This window comes from Kogia breviceps, chromosome 6, assembly GCF_026419965.1.
Source record: "Kogia breviceps isolate mKogBre1 chromosome 6, mKogBre1 haplotype 1, whole genome shotgun sequence".
Taxonomy (NCBI): Eukaryota; Metazoa; Chordata; class Mammalia; order Artiodactyla; family Physeteridae; genus Kogia; species Kogia breviceps.
Window position 1 is genome coordinate 142,523,346 of NC_081315.1, and position 22,562 is coordinate 142,545,907.

General features: G+C 36.5%; 1 protein-coding gene across 2 annotated transcripts in view; it reads left to right on the top strand.

The window, feature by feature from the left end:
* The window catches only part of NAA15 (N-alpha-acetyltransferase 15, NatA auxiliary subunit), a 74,603-nt gene that overhangs the window by 13,596 nt on the left and 38,445 nt on the right, over positions 1–22,562 (top strand). For both annotated transcript variants that reach the window (XM_059066202.2, XM_059066203.2), the window contains exons 2-6: positions 10,715–10,799; positions 12,835–12,939; positions 15,196–15,353; positions 20,542–20,676; positions 21,912–22,065. In XM_059066202.2, coding sequence (XP_058922185.1) covers positions 10,715–10,799; positions 12,835–12,939; positions 15,196–15,353; positions 20,542–20,676; positions 21,912–22,065 — 637 coding nt within the window. The remainder of the gene's footprint in view (positions 1–10,714; positions 10,800–12,834; positions 12,940–15,195; positions 15,354–20,541; positions 20,677–21,911; positions 22,066–22,562) is intronic.

The window sequence follows — 22,562 nt, forward strand, 5'->3', positions numbered from 1 at the left end:
CAGTGGCTTCTCTTGTTGCAGAGCATGGGCTCTAGGCGTGCAGGCTCAGTAGTTGTGGCCCACGGGCTCTAGAGTGCAGGCTCATTAGTTGTGGAGCACAGGCTTAGTTGCTCCGCGGCATGTGGGATCTTCCCGGACCAGGGATTGAACCCGTGTCCCCTGCATTGGCAGGTGGATTCTTAACCACTGCACCACCAGGGAAGTCTCCAACCCCATTTAAATTGTCTAATTTTTTTGAAAATTTACTAGTTTTATGAAATATACAAGTATGGGAACAATACTGTATCGACTTCAGAGGGTGGCACAAAAGGTCAAAGGACTTAAAACTTTCATATAAGGAACAGCTAAAATTACAAAGATGTTTAGCTTGAATAAGAGAAAACTGAAGTCTTAAGAGCTAGAATCAGTAAACAGAAATTAGAGGGTGATAGAGTTTGGCTAAGTATAGCTAAAAACAGGACTTCCCTGGTGGCGCGGTGGTTGAGAATCTGCCTGCTAATGCGGGGGACACGGGTTCGAGCCCTGATCTGGGAGGATCCCACATGCCGCTGAGCAACTGGGCCCGTGAGCCACAACTGCTGAGCCTGCGCGTCTGGAGCCTTTGCTCCGCAACAAGAGAGGCCACGATAGTGAGAGGCCTGCACACCATGATGAAGAGTGGCCCCCGCTTGCCACAACTAGAGAAAGCCCTCACACAGAAACGAAGACCCACCACAGCAAAAATAAATAAATTTTTAAAATATAGCTAAAAACATTTCAGTAGAGCGAGCTGGCACCAACAAGAGCTGTGTGACCACTTGCACCAGATGACGTTTACTATAGAATTAAGACAGATTTATTTTTTAAAACAGTATAAAACTGGAGGGGGAAAAATCATCCTTAAGATTTGTTTTCATGGTTGTAATAGTTTGCCAGAAATTGTATGATATAAAAAGCTAACATATTGTCTGCAAATGGAAGCTCCAACTAAAAGAATTAAAGGAAAGGGAGGATAAAGGTAGTTTTTTAGCATTCCTATGTTTTCTTTTCAAAAAACGTTTAAAAATTTAAAGTATAATTACCTGCAGTGAAATGCACAGGTTTTGAGTGTACTGTTCTATTAGTTGTCTTGAGCATACTGTTCTTTTAATTTTGACAAGTCACAAACCAGTACAGCCTATGCCCCTTTCAAGATGTAGAACATTTACACCATCTCAGAATCGACACCTTGTTCCTCTTGATTGTATATTTTAATTCAGTTTCTGCTTTCAGATTTCTCTATAATCAGTCAAACTGTGTTGGGTCTAAATATTTTAAGCCGTAACTGATACCGTAGTCCTTTATTTAAACATTTTATTGAGTGCTTACTCAGGTTCTTTATATACATTTGTATTTAATTCTCACCGTAACCCTGCAAGGTTGTTAATGTCCACATTTTGCACGTGACACAGTTGAGGCTCTAATAAGTATAATTAAGCCCATGCTGCAAACCTGTCTAAGTGTTTTCTAAGATTTGAGCTGTAAGACTCTAGAGCAGTGTTGTCCAGTAGAATTTCTTGTGATGATGGAAACGTTCTGCATCTGAATTTCCATATGTTAGCCATTAGTCACATGTGGCTGTTGAACACCTGAGATGTGGGTAGTGTGACTGAGGAGTTTTACTGAAGAATTTTAAATTTTATTTAACATTAGCTAATTAAAACGTTAAATAGCTATAGCTCTGAGTCTAAAGACTGTAGGTACCCATTCTCCATACCTGTCTGCTCTACAGAAGTAGGACTGCTAAAAGTAGTTCCAGTACACTGGCACTACTGAGTGCTAGCTAGGCTCCTAGTAGGTTAATAAATGTTTCCTGATTAGCATAGCTAAGGCTCATTTTCTTTTTAACTTTTAATTTTATTTTATTTTGCGGTACGCGGGCCTCTCACTGTTGTGGCCTCTCCCGTTGCGGAGCACAGGCTCCGGACGCGCAGGCTCAGCGGCCATGGCTCACGGGCCCAGCCGCTCCGCGGCACGTGGGATCTTCCCGGACCGGGGCACGAACCCGCGTCCCCTGCATCGGCAGGCGGACTCCCAACCACTGCGCCACCAGGGAAGCTCCTTTTTAACTTTTTAATTGTGAAAATTTCAAACATATGAAAACAAAGATAATAATATAATGAACCTATCTCCTTGGTTTGACAATTACCAACTTTCAGTGCGTTCTTTTTCATCTATGACTCCTACCCCCGGATTATTTTGTTAAATCCCAGGCATCGTTTCAAAATGGCTGACTTTTAAAGCTAAGTTTGGCTTTTATCATTTAGCTTGATTGGAGGCTGCATTCCTTTTAATCAGTTTTGATGGATAAAATGTTTTTTGCATTAGCTGAAGGAAAACAATAGAAAGGGATATTTAATACTAAAGAATATTATGTAATGTTAATGCCAAATCTAAATTGTATGTATTGGGACTTCCCTGGAGGTCCGGTGGTTAAGACTCCATTTCCACTTCAGGGGACACGTGTCCAATCCCTGGTCAGGGAATTGATATCCTGCATGTCACCCGGTGTGGCCAAAACAAAACACCCCCCCCCCCCGCCCCATAAATTGTATGTATTATATTTAAATTTTATATGTCACTATCTTCTATTGATGTAAATAACGTAGTTTCTTTATTTGCCATGTCACAGTTCTACTATCAGTTCTGTTTTTAAAATCTTCTTAGTACTGGTTGAATCTGTCCTGTTTATGTGCCATCCAGTAGCTGGCCTGGGGCCTGGACCATGTATCTGTTAGTTCATTTCTCAAAGTCTGGTGTGCTGTGAATAAGATTGCATGTTTATGAACCCTGGAATTCATAAACAGCTTTATGGGGTTGCTTTCTCCAGTTCTGCCTCCTCTGTGACCTTCCTGATACTTTGTTTCCCTGGGGCTCCTCTTCTCATCTTCTGTCTAGAAAGCTGGGGTTCTAGTTATTTTGCTGTGCTGTTTACCTTTGTGATCATGCCCATATTTGGTTAGAGGTTTATCAGTTTTATTGATCTTCTCAAAGAACTGGCTTTTGGTTTCACTGATTTCCTTTATTTCTCTCTTTTCTATTTCATTGTTTCTGTTCTTTTTTCTTTAGTTTCTTCTGCTTATGTTGAGTTTAATTTGCTCTTATTTTTCTGCTTTCTTAAGGTGGAAGCTGATATAATTGGAGACCTTTTAGAATACAGGCTTTTTTCTGACTACTTTTATAATTTTCTCTTTTGTCCGTATTTTTTAGCATTTGGATTGTGATGTGCCTCTTTTTTTGTTTGCTTTTTATTTTGTTGTTTTCTTTTTTTTAGTTGATCTTGTTTTCCTGTAATGTATATTATAGACACTAGGATATTGAGTATCTGGATCTTGTTGTCCTTTGTAATAGAGTTTTGTTTTGGCAGATGGTTAATTTGCTTTTGCATCAGCTTCTTCTTGTTTTTAAGCTTTAATAAAAGTGGCTCTAGATTATACTTATTCCCAAGGTGTGGCATTTCTGGGTCTCTGATGAATCCTGGAGCGTTTAATGAAGTCTCTAACTGGATGTTTGGAACTCAGATGTCTCCCAGCCATGTATAAGCATCAGTAGTTGTTCAGCTCATGCTACTTGGTAGTTGTTCTTGGCCAACTTGAGTAGAATTCTGCAGTGTACCTGATCAATTTAATATTTGACCAAAACTCTTGTACAAATTTCTGAAATTTCATCTCTGTACAGTTCTTTCTGATATCCTGCTCCATAAATTTCAGCTCTTCAGGCATTTTCTATCTCAGATATCTGCTTAGGTCAGTAAGACTGACATGTTCTACTTGTGTTGTTCCTCTCTATCCTGCAGTCTGGAAAATGCCTATAGGCAAAAAAAAAAAAAGATTTTCTTGGGATTTACCTTGTTTCTCGTCTGAGAGCACAGTCCTGTGTTGGCTCTTGTCCAATGGCTGAAAATAATTATTTCATATTTACTTAACCAGTTTTCTGCTTGGCAGGAGCATGAGCTGGTGTCAGTTATTCCTAGACATTTTAGAAGCAGGAGTCTCAGCGTATGGTGCCAGCATTTAGCACACAGGATGTGAACAGTTCATTCTGTTTGAATTATATCCTGTTTTGCTTTACTGTTTCTGTAGCACAGTGTTAATATTTTAAAATTTAGCTGCTAATGAAAGCTAACAGTCTACAATATTCTAATATTTTTGAAACTATTATGTTTAATTTTGAATTAACATATGTTCATGTTACAAGTAGGGTGACAAACAGAATACTATGGCATTCATTCCATACCAAGGGAACCCCTTATTTATAATTCTGAAATTTCAGGAACTCCGCAAATACAAGAATTTCAGAGATGGAATTGTAGACATGTATTTTTATTTAATTTGATGATTCTACTATGGAGAACTTAACATGTCTGCCCACAATGTCATTTTACAAAGCCTGTTTTAAATGAATTGATGTGAAACCTTTGCTCAAAGTATACTGTATATAGTATTTGCATCTCTCTTAACCTAAATAAAAGTAAATTCTCTAAAAATGTACCTTAAGTCTACAGGTTTGATTAAAGCAGAATTAAGTATCTTATGGTTTAAAAAAAAAAAGAATCTTATCATGGTAGCTTTATTCCCATGATTCTGTAGAATGAACTTTAGTGATAGTGTTACATGGGATTTTTAAAAACAAATTACTTTTTTCATTTTGTACATTTACGCCTTTTGAATGGTTCAAAAAAGGACTCCTTATGATTATAGCTTCTGTTATACTCTAAGACTGCCGTTATAAGATTCCATTCTGATTAGACAGAAAGCTGTGTTAAAGCTGAATTATACATAGATCTGGCCTTATATGTTTGGAGGAAAGAAATTGTTGAATATGATACACTACTTCCTATTTTTCTTGTAAACTCTGCATGCTACTAGAGTTGATCTTTGGGCAAGAGCAGAAGTTTCAAGGAAATTTTGGGGGGTAAAGTAAATTGAATGTTTGCTGTTACTTTTTCCATTAAACTGTGAGAATACTACTGTCATTTGTTATGAGTGACCTGTTGTAGGAGTAGTGCTTTTAGGAAAAGAAGAGATTGAGGTCTGTTTCCTTAAATGCACACTGAATGGTATGCCATTCTCAATTATTTTTATGGGTCACCTTGACAGAATATAATTGGGTTAGTGGCATTGAGTATAATTTCAATATGGGCAGCCGCCAAATTTCATTAATTGGGAGCGTAATCGTTAAGAACTGAAACTTAATTACTTTTCTGAAGTTTGATAAAATAAAAAACTAAGTGCTATAGTATTATTATCTCATTCAAAGAAAGTGGAGTTCGGTTTTTCATTTTCATTTGGTAAACTCATTTATTTGGGGGAATTATCAGATTGGTTAATCTGTGTGTGTTCATTTTTGTCACCTTATTTTTGGCATTTTTATTGCCTATTTGATTATAGTACTGAGTAAGCAAAGGAACAAAAGATGAGATAAAAGTTGAATTTGTTGATTAGAAGATCTGTTAAAAGATGAAAACTCTTGGCTTTAATAATATTTATGTTAATAAAATGTAATAAAATTTCTATATGTGATGGAAAGAGCTCTTAACTGGGACTCAGAGGACCTAGACTGTTAGGCCCGCCAACACTAACTAGGAATTTTGCCACTAACTAGGTTTGTAATCTCTGGCAACAGATGCATGAGGACCCCATGCAGATTTTTGGATGTCTTTCTCTGAATAGTTCCATCACTTTCAGTACTCTGCCTTGCAGAGTACCTCAGCCTCCTTGAACTTCAATCTTTGTTTCTTCAACTCTGTGAAATGTTGTGCTCTGCTTCGGATCCTTCTCCCTGTGCTATAATCTGTAAAACAGTGACATTAACAAGTGTATCATGTCCCCCCAACCCATGGTTCACAGTCCTGCACTGCCTGTTGTCCAGTGTCTGGCAACAGTTATTTTATATATTTTGTCCAGTTTTGTTGTTTATGTTAGAAGGACAAGTTCAGCCTCACTCCATCATGGCTAAAAGTGGAAGTTCCCTTACTGTGTTTTTACAGAAATAAATTTTTAGAAAGCAAATTGAGGGTTTTAAGAATAGTGTACTTAGGGGGCTTCCCTGGTGGCGCAGTTGTTAAGAATCTGCCTGCCAATGCAGGGGACACGGGTTCGAGCCCTGGTCTGGGAAGATCCCACATGCCACAGAGCAACTAAGCCTGTGCCCCACAACTACTGAGCCTGCACTCTAGAGCCCACGAGCCACAACTACTGAAGCCTGCATGCCACAGCTACTGAAGCCTGCGTGCCTAGAGCCCATGCTCTGCAACAAAAGAAGCCACCGCAATGAGAAGCCCGCACACCACAACAAAGAGTAGCCCCTGCTCACTGCAACTAGAGAAAGCCCACATGCAGCAACAAAGACCCAAGGCAACCAAAAATAATAAATAAATAAATTTATTAAAGAAAAAAATAGTGTACTTAAACTGTTCTTTGTATGTATGTAGTTCCTGGAAAACAGTGATAAGTTAGGAGTGTCACTTTTAATTAGCCTAGTCATTACAACATATTAACAAATTAAGGAATAAAAACCATAAGATCATCTCAATAGATTCAGAAAAAGCTTTTGACAAAATTCAACACCCATTTATGATAAAAACTCTCCAGAAAATGGGCATAGAGGGAACCTACCTCAACATAATGAAGGCCATATATGACAAATTCACGGCAAACATCATACTCAATGGTGAAAAACTGAAAGCATTTCCACAAAGATCAGGAACAGGACAAGGGTGTCCACTCTCACCACTCTTATTCAACATAGTTTTGGCAATCCTAGTCACAGCAGTCAGAGAAGAAAAAGAAAAGAAATACAAATCGGAAAAGAAGAAGTAAAACTGTCACTGTGTGCAGATGCCATGATACTATACATAGAAAATCCTAAAGGTGCCACCAGAAAACTCCTAAAACCAACCAATGAATTTGGTAAGGTTGTAGGATACAAAATTAATGCATGGAAATCTCTTGCATTCCTATACACTAATGATGATAAATCTGAAAGAGAAATTAAGGAAACACTCCCATTTACCATAGCAACAGAAAGAATAAAATACCTAGGAATAAACCTACCTAAGGAGGTGAAAGACTTACACTTAGAAAACTATACAACACTGATGAAAGAAGTCAAAGATGACATAAACAGATGGAGAAATATACCATGTTCATGGATTGGAAGAATCAATATTATGAAAATGACTATACCAAACAAAGCACTCTACAGATTCAGTGCAATCCCTATCAAACTACTAATGGCATTCTTCACAGAATTAGAACAAAAAATTTTACAATTCGTATGGAAACACAAAAGATCCTGAATAGCCAAAGCAATCTTTTTTTTTTTTAAGATTTAAGATTTTATTTATTTATTTATTTATTTTTGGCTGTGTTGGGTCTTCGTTTCTGTGCATGGGCTTTCTCTAGTTGCGTCGAGCGGGGGCCACTCTTCATCACGGTGCGCTGGCCTCTCACTGTGGCGTCCTCTCTTGTCGTGGAGCACAAGCTCCAGACACGCAGGCTCAGTAGTTGTGGCTCACGGGCCTAGTTGCTACACGGCATGTGGGGTCTTCCCAGACCAGGGCTCGAACCCATGTCCCCTGCGTTGGCAGGCAGATTCTCAACCACTGCGCCACCAGGGAAGCCCAGGGAGTGTCACTTTTTTTTGGGGGGGGAGTGTCACTTTTAATTAGCCTACTCTTTATGTTATAGCTTCCTTTAATGCTTTTTACTATTATTTTAATTATTATAAGAAAAATTATTTTTAGGCTTTCTGCTAAGTAAATAGGAACACTAAATTTAGTTGCTTAGTCGTATGATTCTTTGGCTGTGTATGGTTACGTTACTGCTTCTGCTCCCCTCCCTCATATCCCCCAGATCACTGTCTGTTGATTGTGGGAAGGGCTGAGAGGAAGTTATTGCAGAGAAACTAGGACTGGTGGATCTACTAGAGAATGGAAGTGTCAGGGAAGGAAAGCACAGAGGATAATTAGGTTTTTTGCTTCATCATCTGAGTGAGGGTGAGTTGAGGGAAGGGCATCTCTTGAGATGGTGAAGACTTGGTGAATAGATTCTGGAGGAAAAATCAGTTGTGTTTTGCATAGTGTATTAGGTTTGAGATGTGAACAACAAAATAGAGGTGGTGAGTACATAGTTGATTATAGGACAGCTCTAGTTGGCTGTAGCATTGAGCTTTAAGCAGTTGATTTCATGGTGCTGAATGTAAAGTTTTACATTTTTGTTTCTCCACATTTTTCTAGGATTTTATTATCATTTGCATTAACCACCCCTCCCAGATTTTGAATGTATTGTTTTAAAAATTGTGAGTAAAATTTATTTAAACTTATGACAGTGAAATCTGGCATAGAGTACCACATCTTTTAAGAAGTTTTCTGTAATGAATACAGTGCTTTAAAAATAATTATTGGGCTTCCCTGGTGGCGCAGTGGTTGAGAGTCTGCCTGCCGATGCAGGGGATATGGGTTCGTGCCCCGGTCCAGGAAGATCCCACATGCCGCGGAGCGGCTGGGCCCGTGAGCCATGGCCGCTGAGCCTGTGCGTCCGGAGCCTGTGCTCCGCAACGGGAGAGGCCCGCGTACCAAAAAAAAAAAAAAGTTATTGTTATAAAAGCACATGGTGATACTTAAAACTCAGCGCTAAAAGGTTTATGATGAAAAAGAATTTGTCAACTCAACCCCCCCCCCATATCTTCCCACATCAGAATCAAGCACCCTCAGTCCTTCTAGCCATTTTCTCTGGTATTTGCTTTTCTGTTGCTTAGTAATATAACATTCTTTCTTTCTTTTTTTTAAAAAAAAAATATTTATTTATTTGGCTGTGCCAGGTCTTAGGTTGTGGCGCGCAAAATCTTCGTTGCAGCACGTGGGATCTTTAGTTGCGGCATGCGAATTCTTAGTTGTGGCATGTGGGATCTGGTTCCCTGACCAAGGATCAATCTCTGGCCCCCTGCATTGGGACCATGGAGTCTTAGCCACTGGACCACCAGGGAAGTCCCTATAACATTATTTCTTGGTACATGACTTTTAGATATTTGTTGACTTCTGTTCATGGAAAATGAAGACTTGGAACTTCATCATTCACACATTTGCTCACTTGTCTTTCTCTCTTTATACTTATATCACAATATTTTGATAAACTAGTATTAAATATTTACATTTTTATAACTATACATGTATTTTTTATTGTTGAGCCAAATATTACGGTAAGACCACTAAGACCAACACACTCTCTTATATAAGCCTTTATTTCTCCTGGAGTTAATACCTATCTTACTTATTCAGTTGCCTGGTTTTCTATAGACCCATTGCTCATTTTCCCCAAATGTGCCTGTATTTCTGTCAGGTGTTTATAAATAAAATTTTCCATTTTTGTCCTTGATAGAAACCTATTCCATGGTGGCCTTTGGCATCCTGTTTTATTTTGGAGTGGTTGTTCTCTAGTTCTTTTTTCCGCATTAGATTACTTATTTCCTAAGTCCCATGTTATCTTTTTTGTTTGTTTTGATTCCTTTTAATAGCTTCCTAAGGAAGAATGCAGAGAGATAAAATTTTAACTTTCTAAGAAGCTTTAAACTGTCATTTTACTTATATATACTTGATTGACAGTTTAGCTAGGTAAGGAATTCTGAATTTTGAAGGCTATGTGTAGTTTTATAGCTTTTAGCAATATTCCATTGTTACTTTGGAGTAAAAAAGTTCAGTGCTATTCTGATTACAGGTCTTTTTTATGTGACTTGTTTTTTTCTCTCTGGAAGTTGTTTTTTTTTTAAAATTTATTTATTTTTGACTGTGTTGGGTCTTCGTTGCTGCACGTGGGCTTTCTCTAGTTGCGGTGAGCGGGGGCTACTCGTCTTTGTGTTGTGCGGGCTGCTCATTGTGGTGGCTTCTCTTGCTGCGGAGCATGGGCTCTAGGCATGCAGGCTTCAGTAGCTGTGGCACATGGGCTCAGTAGTTGTGGCTCGCGGGCTCTAGAGCTCATGCTCAGTAGTTGTGGCACACAGGCTTAGTTGCTCTGCGGCATGTGGGATCTTCCCGGGCCAGGGCTCAAACCCGTGTCCCCTGCATTGGCAGGCAGATTCTTAACCACTGCGCCACCAGGGAAGCCCCTCTCTCTGGAAGTTTTTAAGGACCATTATTTCCAGGCTTTGAATTTTCATTATAGTGTGTGGGTCCTTTTTCCCCTTTGTTAATTTGCATGCACTTGTTTGTCCCTTGTGGCTTCAGAGACTTGTTTCCTTCAGCAAAAAGAAAATGTTATTTAAAAATATAATTTCTACACCTTTCTATTTTTTTCAGTTTTCACATTATTAATACTTGTTGGACCTTTTGGAGTAAGCTAATGATTTTCTTATTTTTTCTAATGTATATTTTGTCCCTTTGGCTTGCTTTTACTTTCTGTATCTGAACCTTCCTTTTTTTTTTTTTTAAATTTTGGCTGCACAGTGTGGCTTGTGGTATCCAGTTCCCTGAGCAGGGATTGAACCCAGGTCACTGCAGTGAAAGTGCCGAATCCTAACTACTAAGCCACCAGAGAACTCCCTGTATTTATTTTTTTAAGCTGCATTTTAGTGGGATTTAGGAGAATATAGAAATAACGTGATCATTTTGTTGTATTTAACAGAATCAAAAATTTAGCACCGAATTTAAAATTGTTTGCATTTCTTGCTAAACTTAAATTTTTCTCTTTTGTTTTGACAGAGATGTTATGAACATAAACAGTACAGAAATGGATTAAAATTCTGTAAACAAATCCTCTCTAACCCCAAATTTGCTGAGCATGGAGGTAAGTGTAAATACTGTACACTTGCTTGTAAGCATAAGTAGGTAAGGCTTTGCTTACTTGTCTGGTTTCACTTATTTGGGTTCTGTTAATCCCAGCTGCCTAGACTGTTTTCCAGAGAGAATGGACCTTCTTATCCTTGACTCCTGTGAGATGTTTAATACTAATACTTTGAATTTATTGTTGAGAAAATGATAACACAATCTACTTGAGTTCTGATTTATTCCTATTTTGAATATTAGCACCATAGGAAAGGCAAAAGAACCTAGTAAGACAAATATGCTAATTTAAGTTTAATAAATAAGTTTATTTAAAATGTTACAAGAAAATTTTGCTTGAGAACTTTGGTTGAGCTAGAGAAATTTTATTCCTTACAATAAGCTTATTCAGAAAGTATCCATTTGGGTCTTTGCTCATGAACCAGCACCTTCTTATTTAGCATTGTATCTTAATTAGTTTTTCAAGACAGACATGTTTAAGACATGATTTTGAAAGTTTACATAGCTTTTGCTGTGTGAGGGTAGAAAATTGGACAGTGAGATGTTTGTAGGATAAACTTGTAAAGAAGCAAAGGAAAAATATGCTTTCACAGGTCTGATTTGTAGTTAGGAAACATGGCTCTTTGTTAATTAATTTGATAATGTTCTCTTAGTATTGAAGAGGGAGAGAGCAATAGTTCCCTGTTAGCTATCTTTACTCTCGTGTACTTTCACTATAGTAATAAAATTGTTTAAAGATGGAAAGCAGTGGGAATAAAGTATCTAAATTTTTCTCTCTCCATTTCCTTGTTAAAAAATAGATTTGCTAGCCAGTTGGATATTAGGTTGTTTTATATTCATTCCAAAAGTATGCATAATGGTAATGTAACTTTTAGTCGTATAGTCACCATAGAGTTTCAAGACAGCAGAGTACCAACTTTCATTGTGTCTAAAATGCAATTTCCCTTCATATTTTAACATCTGAAATCAGGTTGCATATGAAGTGTCATAATTTAATTGAAAATACTTTTTAACAGTACATAAGTTATGATTTGTTCTAAACTTACAACCTGGGTTTTCATTAAGACACTTGAAGTTGTTTCTTGCAAGAATAGATTTTACCTGTTTAACAACAAAGTGTTACTTTCTACAGTACCTTGCTAATTTGGCTACTTGCCAAATATATTTTGTTTGTTTGCTTCCTTTTCCTTTAAATTTATGCACGATTTATGATGATTTTGTACACACTTTTTTCCTTCTTTTTTTTTTTTGCTTCCATTTCTTTATCTGTATTTTACTATAAATGTTGACTTTTCCTGAGGATAATATGTTTAATCCTTATCTATTATTCCTAATTAATTTTTCTATAAATTTTAAATTGTAGTCATAAAAGACAAATTAATCATAATGAATATTTTATATTCATTTGTGTTTCATAGAATATACATTGTGAAATTAGAAATATTGTTTTTTCCTTTCTGAAAATTGATATTTTCTCAACTCTTTTTTAATCTGTGGATTGTGAATGACAGGTGTCTGACATCTTTTTTTACTTGTATATTTAATAGTAATCCCAAAGAATCGTTTTAAAATAAATTTATGAAAACCAGAAATGTAATTTATGTGTATATTTAAATAGTTGAACAGTGAATTTAACCTTTATGTAACTTGGGTTCACGGAGATAGTCTGTTTCAAGATAAAGTTTTTCATACTTTAAAGGATTGATTTAATAAGGTCATGGAATTCCCCTGAACAGTAGGAAAATCATTTTATCTTGTTATCATATGGATTACCAGATATTTATGCATTTTTGTTTCTTTTTATCAAAAAAATATCTAGGGAGGCCTACAGTATAGAAATGTGTAGTTACTTCATTTGTCAATTTAACAAATATTTTAATTCTGTAAAAACCTGCACATTTTCCCAGGAATCTCCTTGAAGTTTTAAATATTTAGGATAATGTAACATTTGTTTTTGAGATTATGGTTACAGTTTTTGTTATCTTTAAATTCCTTTTCTTTTTTTCTTCCTTTTCTTCTTATTCTTTTTTTAAAAATAGAAACCCTGGCTATGAAAGGATTAACATTGAACTGTTTGGGAAAAAAGGAAGAAGCTTATGAATTGGTTCGTAGAGGTTTGAGAAATGACTTGAAGAGTCATGTGTGTATCCTTTTTGTATATTTAAGGGTTAGATTGTGGTGTCTTGAGCTAAGGCAGCAATTTGGGAGTCAGAAGTTTTAGATCTCTCTTACTGTGTAAATCCAGAGGAGATGGTTCTTTTTTCAATTGAATAATAGCAACTGCCTTCATTCAGGAAACATTTTTGTATACCTACCACGTTCTACCATTGTATCTAGTCACAGATAAATGGGACTTGCCTTTTAAAATATCTATGAAAGCTCTTCCCACACTTAAAAAAAGAGGTACCCTGCAGATTTCATCATAGCATGACTTTAGAGAAGGATATACAATAAGGAGTATTAGAAGGCAGTATAGTATACTGATTGAGAGCCCAGGGTTTGGAGTATGCTTCACTTTGGTTTGAATCTCAGCTCAGCTGCTTTCTAACTGTGATCTTAGGGCTTAGTTTCCTTATGTGTTAAACGAGAATACTCACACCCACTTCACTGTGGTGGTGTAAAGATTTAATGATGCTTAACACAGTCCCTGATAATGCGGTGCTGTATGAGGTGAATTTTATTTTATTTTATTTTATTAAGGGAAGTGTGAGAGTAGGATCAAGTACAAATGTCTGAGGAAAGATAGAGAAAAAAAATTGTGGGTTACTGTTTTTTAGATAGTTTTTACCAAATATTTCTTTACCTATTTTGTTGGCTAACACAATGAAGTGCTGAGACACTTAGCAAATTTTCAAGTGTTAGTCTGGAATGAGACAGACTAAGAAAAGATGCGGATTTTGCTGTCAAGGATCTTACAGTCTAGTGAAGGAAGATACTTGGTAGAAGCTTAACACTTCTGAGAATTACATAAAATGTTATAATTTGTTCAACAATTATCACTAATCCAGTAAAGCAGAAGTGAGTGAGTTGAGAGTAACCAAAAACTGAAAAGGTAAGCAAAGGGTTAATTAATAAGATTTTGTAGATATCTTTTCATCATTTTAATGTTGGTGCAGTGTTCTGTATGTACTTGCCATGCTTTATTTAACTGGGTTCCTCTTGATGAACATAAATTTCTTTAAATTTTTAGCAGTGTTAAACTCCTTGAGGATAGATTTTTAGAAGAAGAAGATTCAAGGCAGTTAAAAGGTGTTGCAGTGCTCAAGAGAGTTGATCAAGTCCTGAAGTGGGGGTGCGGGGAGTAGGAAGGTAGGTAATGAGTGCCACATTACGAAGGGTAGTGTATCTCAGGCTTTTTAAAACCATGTTCCAACCAACGGAGAAGATTTGTTAACCTTTACTTTGTCATTTGCATCATGAAAATGAAGATTATTTTTCAAATAAAATTTATAACATTATATATGTATTTTCAGTTATACATGTCACCCTAGAAATTCTTTATTTACTGACTCTGTTAAGGAGTGTAGAAGTTGTTAGATTGAAAAGTTGGAATCTGATCTGAAACAGAAACATTACTCATTTCTGGAAAGGGAAGTAGACTTTTTTCTTTTGATTGTGTGTGTTTTAGAAAGGTTACTCTGGCAGATGAGAGCAAAAGCAGAGAGACTGAAGGCAGGGGGATGGGTGACTTGCAGTAATCAAGATCTAAAGTGAAAAAGGACCCGTATTAGAGGAGTGGGATTATTTACATATTTTCCCCCTTTGTAGCACAGTTTTACAACCTACTGTAATTTTGCTTACTTATCTGTAATATCCCTTACTAGACTTTAAGTTCTTTGAATAGGAGACTGTCCATTTTGGCCACCTGCACCCTAAATTTAAGTGGTTGATTTTTAGAAACTTTATACTGCACTAAGGGTCTGTCCCAAGGACCTTGTTAGCTAAGGAAAAGAAAATACACTTGATTTAAAACAATTACATGTCATGGATACCCATTCCCTCTTTTACCTTTTAAAAGTAAAGATAATTCTTAATATTTATTGAGCATTTATTTTTGTGCAATCCAGTGAGCACTTTATATGTTATTCCATTTTGTCACCCAACTGCTGTGCTTTGCTGTATAGACTTTCTCTTTATTTATATTTTATAATTGAGGAAACATAAGATTAAATTCACTTGTTTAAGGTTACAGAGCTAATAAGGCAGGCTAGACCTGTTTTCTCTGGCTCGAAGAGCTGTGCTTTTTTTCCCCACTGTATCAAACTACCTTCTGTCTTTATATTTTCTGTTTTTTAAGCTTGTAATTTTATAAATAGATGTAGTTTTCTGAGTTTCATAGAGAATATTATTGGAACTTTATTTCTTGACCTGGAGGTTGTATCCTTGACTAAATCCTTTAGGTTGGCATGTTTATGGCCTTCTCCAGAGGTCAGACAAGAAATATGATGAAGCCATTAAGTGTTACAGAAATGCGCTAAAATGGGATAAAGACAATCTTCAAATCTTAAGGGACCTTTCTTTACTACAGATTCAAATGCGAGATCTTGAGGGTTACAGGGTAAGTAGAGAATATTTTTATTCTAAGGAGGAAATACTGTTTAAATATTTAAAACTTTGAGTGCTTTCTGATAACAAGTTTTCCACTAAAAAGAAAGTTTAATTGAATCTGCTCTCTTCTCCCAGTGGTGATTGTGTTTATGACTGGACTAGTCAGATTTAGACATCATTTGCCTGTGAGGCGGAGTTGGATTACTATATAAGATTGCGTTAATCAATTCAGTGAAAAAGTAACATTTATATATATATGTATTTTGTTTGTTTATTCTTTTTACCTCCACGGAGACTAATATTCTGTCTGAGTAGCTACATTGTGTGTGCGGGGTGCTGGGGGCTTCCTTCCAGTTTTATTCAAATATAATTGACATACAGCACTGTATAAGTTTAAGGTGTACAGCATAATGATTTTGTTTACATCATGAAATGTTACCACAGTAAGTTCACTAAGCATTCATCGTTTTATATAGATACAAAGTAAAAGAAAAAGGAAAAATTATATTTGTTCCTGGTGCTGACAACTATTAGGGTTTACTTGTAACAGGTTCCACATATAACATATAGAAGTGTTAATTATATTAATCACGTTGTACATTACACCCCTAGTACTTAACTTATCTTACAATTGGATGTGTGTGCCTTTGACCACCTTCATTCAATACCCTGTACTCCCCACCACACTCCCATTCCCACCTCTGAGTTTGGTCGGTTGGTTGGAGTTTTTGAAGTTTAATTGCCCTATGACGCTGTATTAGTTCCTGGAGCACAGCATAGTGTTCTATACTTTGCTGCATTACAAAATGATCAGCACTGTAGCTGTATTTTAACCCTTAAATGAGTCTATTAAATCAGATTTATTTAGTCCCTTTTTAAAAAAAATTTTCCATGTAGTACCTGTTGAGTAGTTTTCTATAGATCTTAGCTCAGTAGTTGGGCACTGTATTAAAAAACAGTGGTTTTTTTCCTTTGTACTATTTTTTTAAATTTTTGAATTTTATTTTATTTATTTTTTTATACAGCAGGTTCTTATTAGTCATCAGTTTTATACACATCAATGTCTACATGTCAATCCCAATCACCCAATTCAGCACACCACCATCCCCACCCCCCCGGCGGCTTTCCCCTGTTGGTGTCCATACATTTGTTCTCTACATCTGTGTCTCAACCTCTGCCCTGCAAACCGGTTCACCCGTACCATTTTTCTAGGTTCCACATACATGCGTTAATATACAATATTTGTTTGTCTCTTTCTGACTTACTTCACTCTGTATGACAGTCCCTAGATCCATCCACGTCTCAACAAATGACTCAATTTCGTTCCTTTTTATGGCTGGGTAATATTCCATTGTATGAACGTACCACAACTTCTTTATCCATTCATCTGTCGATGGGCATTTAGGTTGCTTCCACGACCTGGCTATTGTAAATAGTGCTGCAGTGAACATTGGGGTGCATGTGTCTTTTTGAATTATGGTTTTCTCTGGGTATATGCCCAGTAGTGGGATTGCTGGATCATATGGTAATTCTATTTTTAGGTTTTTTTTTTTTTTTTTTTTGGTACGCGGGCCTCTCACTCTTGTGGCCTCTCCCGTTGTGGAGCACAGGCTCTGGATGTACAGGCTCAGCGGCCACGGCTCACGGGCCCAGCCGCTCCGTGGCATGTGGGATCTTCCCAGACCAGGGCACAAACCCGTGTCCCCTGCATAGGCAGGTGGACTCTCAACCACTGCGCCACCAGGGAAGCCCTATGTTTAGTTTTTCAAGGAACCTCCATACTGTTCTCCATAGTGGCTGTATCCGTTTACATTCCCACCAACTGTGCAAGAGGGTTCCCTTTTCTTCACGCCCTCTCCAGCATTTGTTGTGTTTAGATTTTCTGATGATGCCCATTCCTACTGGTGTAAGGTGATACCTCATTGTAGTTTTGATTTGCATTTCTCTAATAATTACTGATGTTGAGCAGCTTTTCATGTGCTTCTTGGCCATCTATATGTCTTCTTTGGAGAAATGTCTGTTTAGGTCTTCTACCCATTTTTGGATTGGGTTGTTTGTTTCTTTAATATTGAGCTGCATGAGGTGTTTATATATTTTGGAGATTAATCCTTTGTCCATTGATTCGTTTGTAAATATTTTCTCCCATTCTGGGGGTTGTCTTTCGTCTTGTTTATGGTTTCCTTTGCTGTGCAAAAGCTTTTAAGTTTCATTAGGTCCCATTTGTTTATTTTTGTTTTTATTTCCATTACTCTAGGAGGTGGATCAAAAAAGATCTTGCTGTGATTTATGTCAAAGGGTGTTCTTCCTATGTTTTCCTCTAAGAGTTTTATAGTGTCCAGTCTTACATTTAGGTCTCGAGTCTATTTTGAGTTTATTTTTGTATATGGTGTTAGGAAGTGTTCTAATTTCATTCTTTTACATGTAGCTGTCCAGTTTTCCCAGCACCATTTATTGAAGAGACTGTCTTTTCTCCATTGTATGTCCTTGCCTCCTTTGTCATAGATTAGTTGACCGTAGGTGCATGGGTTTATCTCTGGGCTTTCTATCTTGTTCCATTGATCTATGTTTCTGTTTTTGTGCCAGTACCATTTTGTCTTGATTACTGTAGCTTTGTAGTATAGTCTGAAGTCAGGGAGTCTGATTCCTCCAGCTCCGTTTTTTTCCCTCAAGACTGCTTTGGCTATTTGGGGTCTTTTGTGTCTCCATATAAACTTTTTTTTTTTTTTTTTTTTTTTCTGTGGTTCACGGGCCTCTCACTGTTGTGGCCTCTCCCATTGTGGAGCACGGGCTCCGGACGCGCAGGCTCAGCGGCCATGGCTCACGGTCCCAGCCGCTCCGCGGCATGTGGGATCTTCCCGGACTGGGGCACGAACCCATGTCCCCTGCATCGGCAGACGGACTCTCAACCACTGTGCCACCAGGGAAGCCCGATATAAACTTTTAAGATTTTTTGTTCTAGTTCTGTAAAAAATGCCATTGGTAATTTGATAGGGATTGCATTGAATCTGTAGATTGCTTTGGGTAGTATAGTCATTTTCACAATATTGATTCTTCCAATCCAAGAACATGGTATATCTCTCCATCTGTTGGTATCATCTTTAATTTCTTTCATCAGTGTCTTATAGTTTTCTGCATACACGTCTTTTGTCTCACTAGGTAGGTTTATTCCTAGGTATTTTATTCTTTTTGTTGCAATGGTAAATGGGAGTGTTTCCTTAATTTCTCTTTCAGATTTATCATCATTAGTGTATAGGAATGCAAGAGATTTCTGTGCATTAATTTTGTATCCTGCAACTTTACCAAATTTATTGATTAGCTCTAGTAGTTTTCTGGTAGCATCTTTAGGATTCTCTATGTATAGTATCATGTCATCTGCAAACAGTGACAGTTTTACTTCTTCTTTTCCCATTTGTATTCCTTTTATTTCTTTTTCTTCTCTGATTGCCGTGGCTAGGAATTCCAAAACTATGTTGAATAAGAGTGGTGAGAGTGGACATCCTTGTCTTGTTCCTGATCTTAGAGGAAATGCTTTCAGTTTTTCACCATTGAGAATGATGTTTGCTGTGGGTTTGTCATATATGGCCTTTATTATGTGGGGGTAGGTTCCCTCTATGCCCACTTTCTGGAGCGTTTTTATCATAAATGGGTGTTGAATCGTGTCAGAAGCTTTTTCTGCATCTGCTGAGATGATCATATGGTTTTTATTCTTCAGTTTGTTAATATGGTGTATCACATTGATTGATTTGCATATATTGAAGAATCCTTGCATCCCTGGCATAAATCCCACTTTATCATGGTGTTAGATCCCTTTAATGTGTTGTTGGATTCTGTTTGCTAGTATTTTGTTGAGGATTTTTGCATCTATATTCATCAGTGATATTGGTCTGTAATTCTTTTTTTGTAATATCTTTGGTTTTGGTATCAGGGTGATGGTGGCCTGATAGAATGAGTTTGGAAGTGTTCTTTCCTCTGCAATTTTTTGGAAGAGTTTGAGAAGGATGGGTGTTAGCGCTTCCCTAAATGCTAGATAGAATTCACCTGTGAAGCTATCTGGTCCTGGACTTTTGTTTGTTGGAAGATTTTTAATCACAGTTTCAATTTCATTACTTGTGATTGGTCTGTTCATATTTTCTGTTTCTTCCTGGTTCAGTCTTGGAAGGTTATACCTTTCTAAGAATTTGTCCATTCCTTCCAGGTTGTCCATTTTGTTGGCATAGAGTTGCTTGTACTAATCTCTTAGGATGCATTGTATATCTGCGGTGTCTGTTGTAATGTCTCCTTTTTCATTTCTAATTTTATTGATTTGAGTCCTCTCCCTCTTTTTCTTGATGAGTCTGGCTAATGGTTTATCAATTTTGTTTATCTTCTCAAAGAACCAGCTTTTAGTTTTATTGATCTTTGCTGTTGTTTTCTTTGTTTCTATGTCATTTATTTCTGCTCTGATCTTTATCATTTCTTTCATTGTGCTAACTTTGGGTTTTGTTTGTTCTTCTTTCTCTAGTTCCTTTAGGTGCAAGGTTAGATTGTTTATTTGAGATTTTTCTTGTTTCTTGAGGTAGGCTTGTATTGCTATAGACTTCCCTCTTAGAACTGCTTTTGCTGCATCCCATAGGTTTTGGGTTTTTTTAAACATCTTTATTGGAGTGTAATTGCTTTACAGTGGTGTGTTAGTTTCTGCTGTATGACAAAGTGAATCAGCTATACATATACATGTATCCCCATATCTCCTCCCTCTTGAGTCTCCCTCCCACCCTCCCTGTCCCACCCCTCTAGGTGGTCACAGAGCACCGAGCTGATCTCCCTGTGCTATGCAGCTGCTTCCCACTAGCTATCTGTTTTACATTTGGTAGTGTATATATATGTCCATGCCACTCTCTGACTTCGTCCCACCTTACCCTTCCCCCTCCCCATGTCCTCTTTTCTTAGAGTAAGTAGATCAGTAAGTAATAAAGGGTACCAGGTCTTAACCTTTTAAAAAATTACAAGATTATCTTGGAAGCTTCATTGTGCTTCTTAAGAAATACGTTTTTGCTTCTGTAAAGGTACACAATGTGGATGTTTGAAACTTTTTTCTGTTATGATTTCCATCCTTGTGTTACAGGTTGCTCAGTGTTGTGGGGTAAATGAACATGATCTTTTTAAGAAGCATTTACTTTCATTGTAAAACTAAGAAGAAGTGTTTTTTTCCCCTCTTAAAGGAAACGAGATATCAATTACTTCAGCTTCGACCTGCACAGAGAGCATCATGGATTGGTTATGCTATTGCTTACCATTTATTAGAAGATTATGAAATGGCAGCAAAGATTTTAGAAGAATTTAGGAAAACACAACAGGTAACAACCAGAAGTCATACCTAGTAAACTAGGTCTTATTCTTAATATAATTAAAGGAAAGAAGTGTATATAGCCTTACTAACTTTTTTTTTGAAATAGTTTCAAACTTACAGAAGAGTTGCAAGAAGAGTACAAAGAACTCCATCTAGAAGTTCACTCACATTAACTAATTGTTAATACTTGATACATTTACTTAAAGTCTCTATATTTACTTAGCTATTTAATTTTTTTCCTGAAACATTTGATAGTAATTGTAGATACCGTGCTGTTTTACTCGTAAGTGCTTCAGTGTGGTGTTTCCTAAGAATAACTTTATAGTTGTCAAATGTATAGATACTGCTGTGTAGATTATCAAAAAATTAGGAAATTTAACATTGATAGACTGTTATTATCTAATCCACAACACATATTCAAAATTTACTAATCGACCTGTTTATATCCTTTCTAGGACTTTTTTTTTTCCATTTCAGGATCCAGTTTAGAATCATAACTTAACATTTAGTTGTCATTTCTCTTCAGTCTCTTTTAATCTGGAAGTTTCAAAGGCTTTCTTTGTATTTCATGACATTGGTAGTTTTGAAGAGTCATGGCAGTGCTTTCTTAGAATGTCCATATATTTGGATTTGTTTGATGTTTCCTCATTATTAGATATTGTTATGCATTTTTGGCAGGAAACTACAGAAGTGATTTCAAGCCCTTCTTAGTTCACCACATTGAGTCATGTGGTGTCTGTTCCATTTGATTACTTGATTAAGGTGGCATCTGCCAGGTTTCTTCACTATAAACTTGTTATTTTTTTCTCTTTGTATTTCATAAACAATTTGAGACTTTATGAATAGTCTGTTCCTCATCAAACTTTCACCACTAGTTTTAGCATTCATTGATTATGATTCTTGCCTGAATCAACTGTTCCTATGATAGTTTCAAAATGGTGATTTTTCTGTCTTATTCCTTCTAGATTTATTTGACATTCTATTCTTAAGTAAGAGCTTTCCTTTCTCCCCTATTTATTTATTATATGTAAGAACAACGGATTATTTTATTCAGTGGATTATAAGCTAATGCTGACATTATTTACTTAGTTGCTCCCTAGAAAGATATTTAGGAGTTTTAAAAAATGAATTTTGTCCATCATATATTATCCTTTGACTTCTTATATGTATTTGAGTGTGTGAGCAATTTTCTAATATGAAAACAAAATTCTTACTGTTAGTATTCCTTATATCCATATATAGACATCCCCTGATAAAGTGGATTATGAATATAGTGAACTCCTTTTATATCAGAATCAAGTTCTTCGGGAAGCAGGTCTCTATAGAGAAGCTCTGGAACATCTTTGTACCTATGAAAAGCAGATTTGTGATAAACTTGCTGTAGAAGAAACCAAAGGTATTTTTTTTAAAGAGTGTAATTTATTCCAGTATTTAATTATGACAAAGAGCAAAACTGAAAAATCTAGTTGCTACTGATAGTTGCATATAACACAACTTCTTGATTTGATGTTAAAATCTATTTCTTACTCATGCACTTTGAATAATTTGTAATGTGGGGAAATACATTCAAACAATGGATATTGTTATAGGAAAAAAAATTGTGGACAATAAATTATTGAATGAAGTGACTCAGTACAATATTTTCTCTTTAAGTATCTTTGATCTGAAAATACTGTAGAGTTTGATTAAGACACTGCAGGCAATTGCTCAATTTTATAAGACAGAGGATTTTCTTAGAAACTGCTTTTTGGCAAAACTGAATGTGTACAACACATTTCTTTATTGTCAGTAATATATATTGATAAATCAGTCTTTACTAAAGTGCTTATGGGACATTCCTAGGGTTCTTTATGGTTTATCTCAAGGTCTGTCTGAACATAGAACATGAATTGA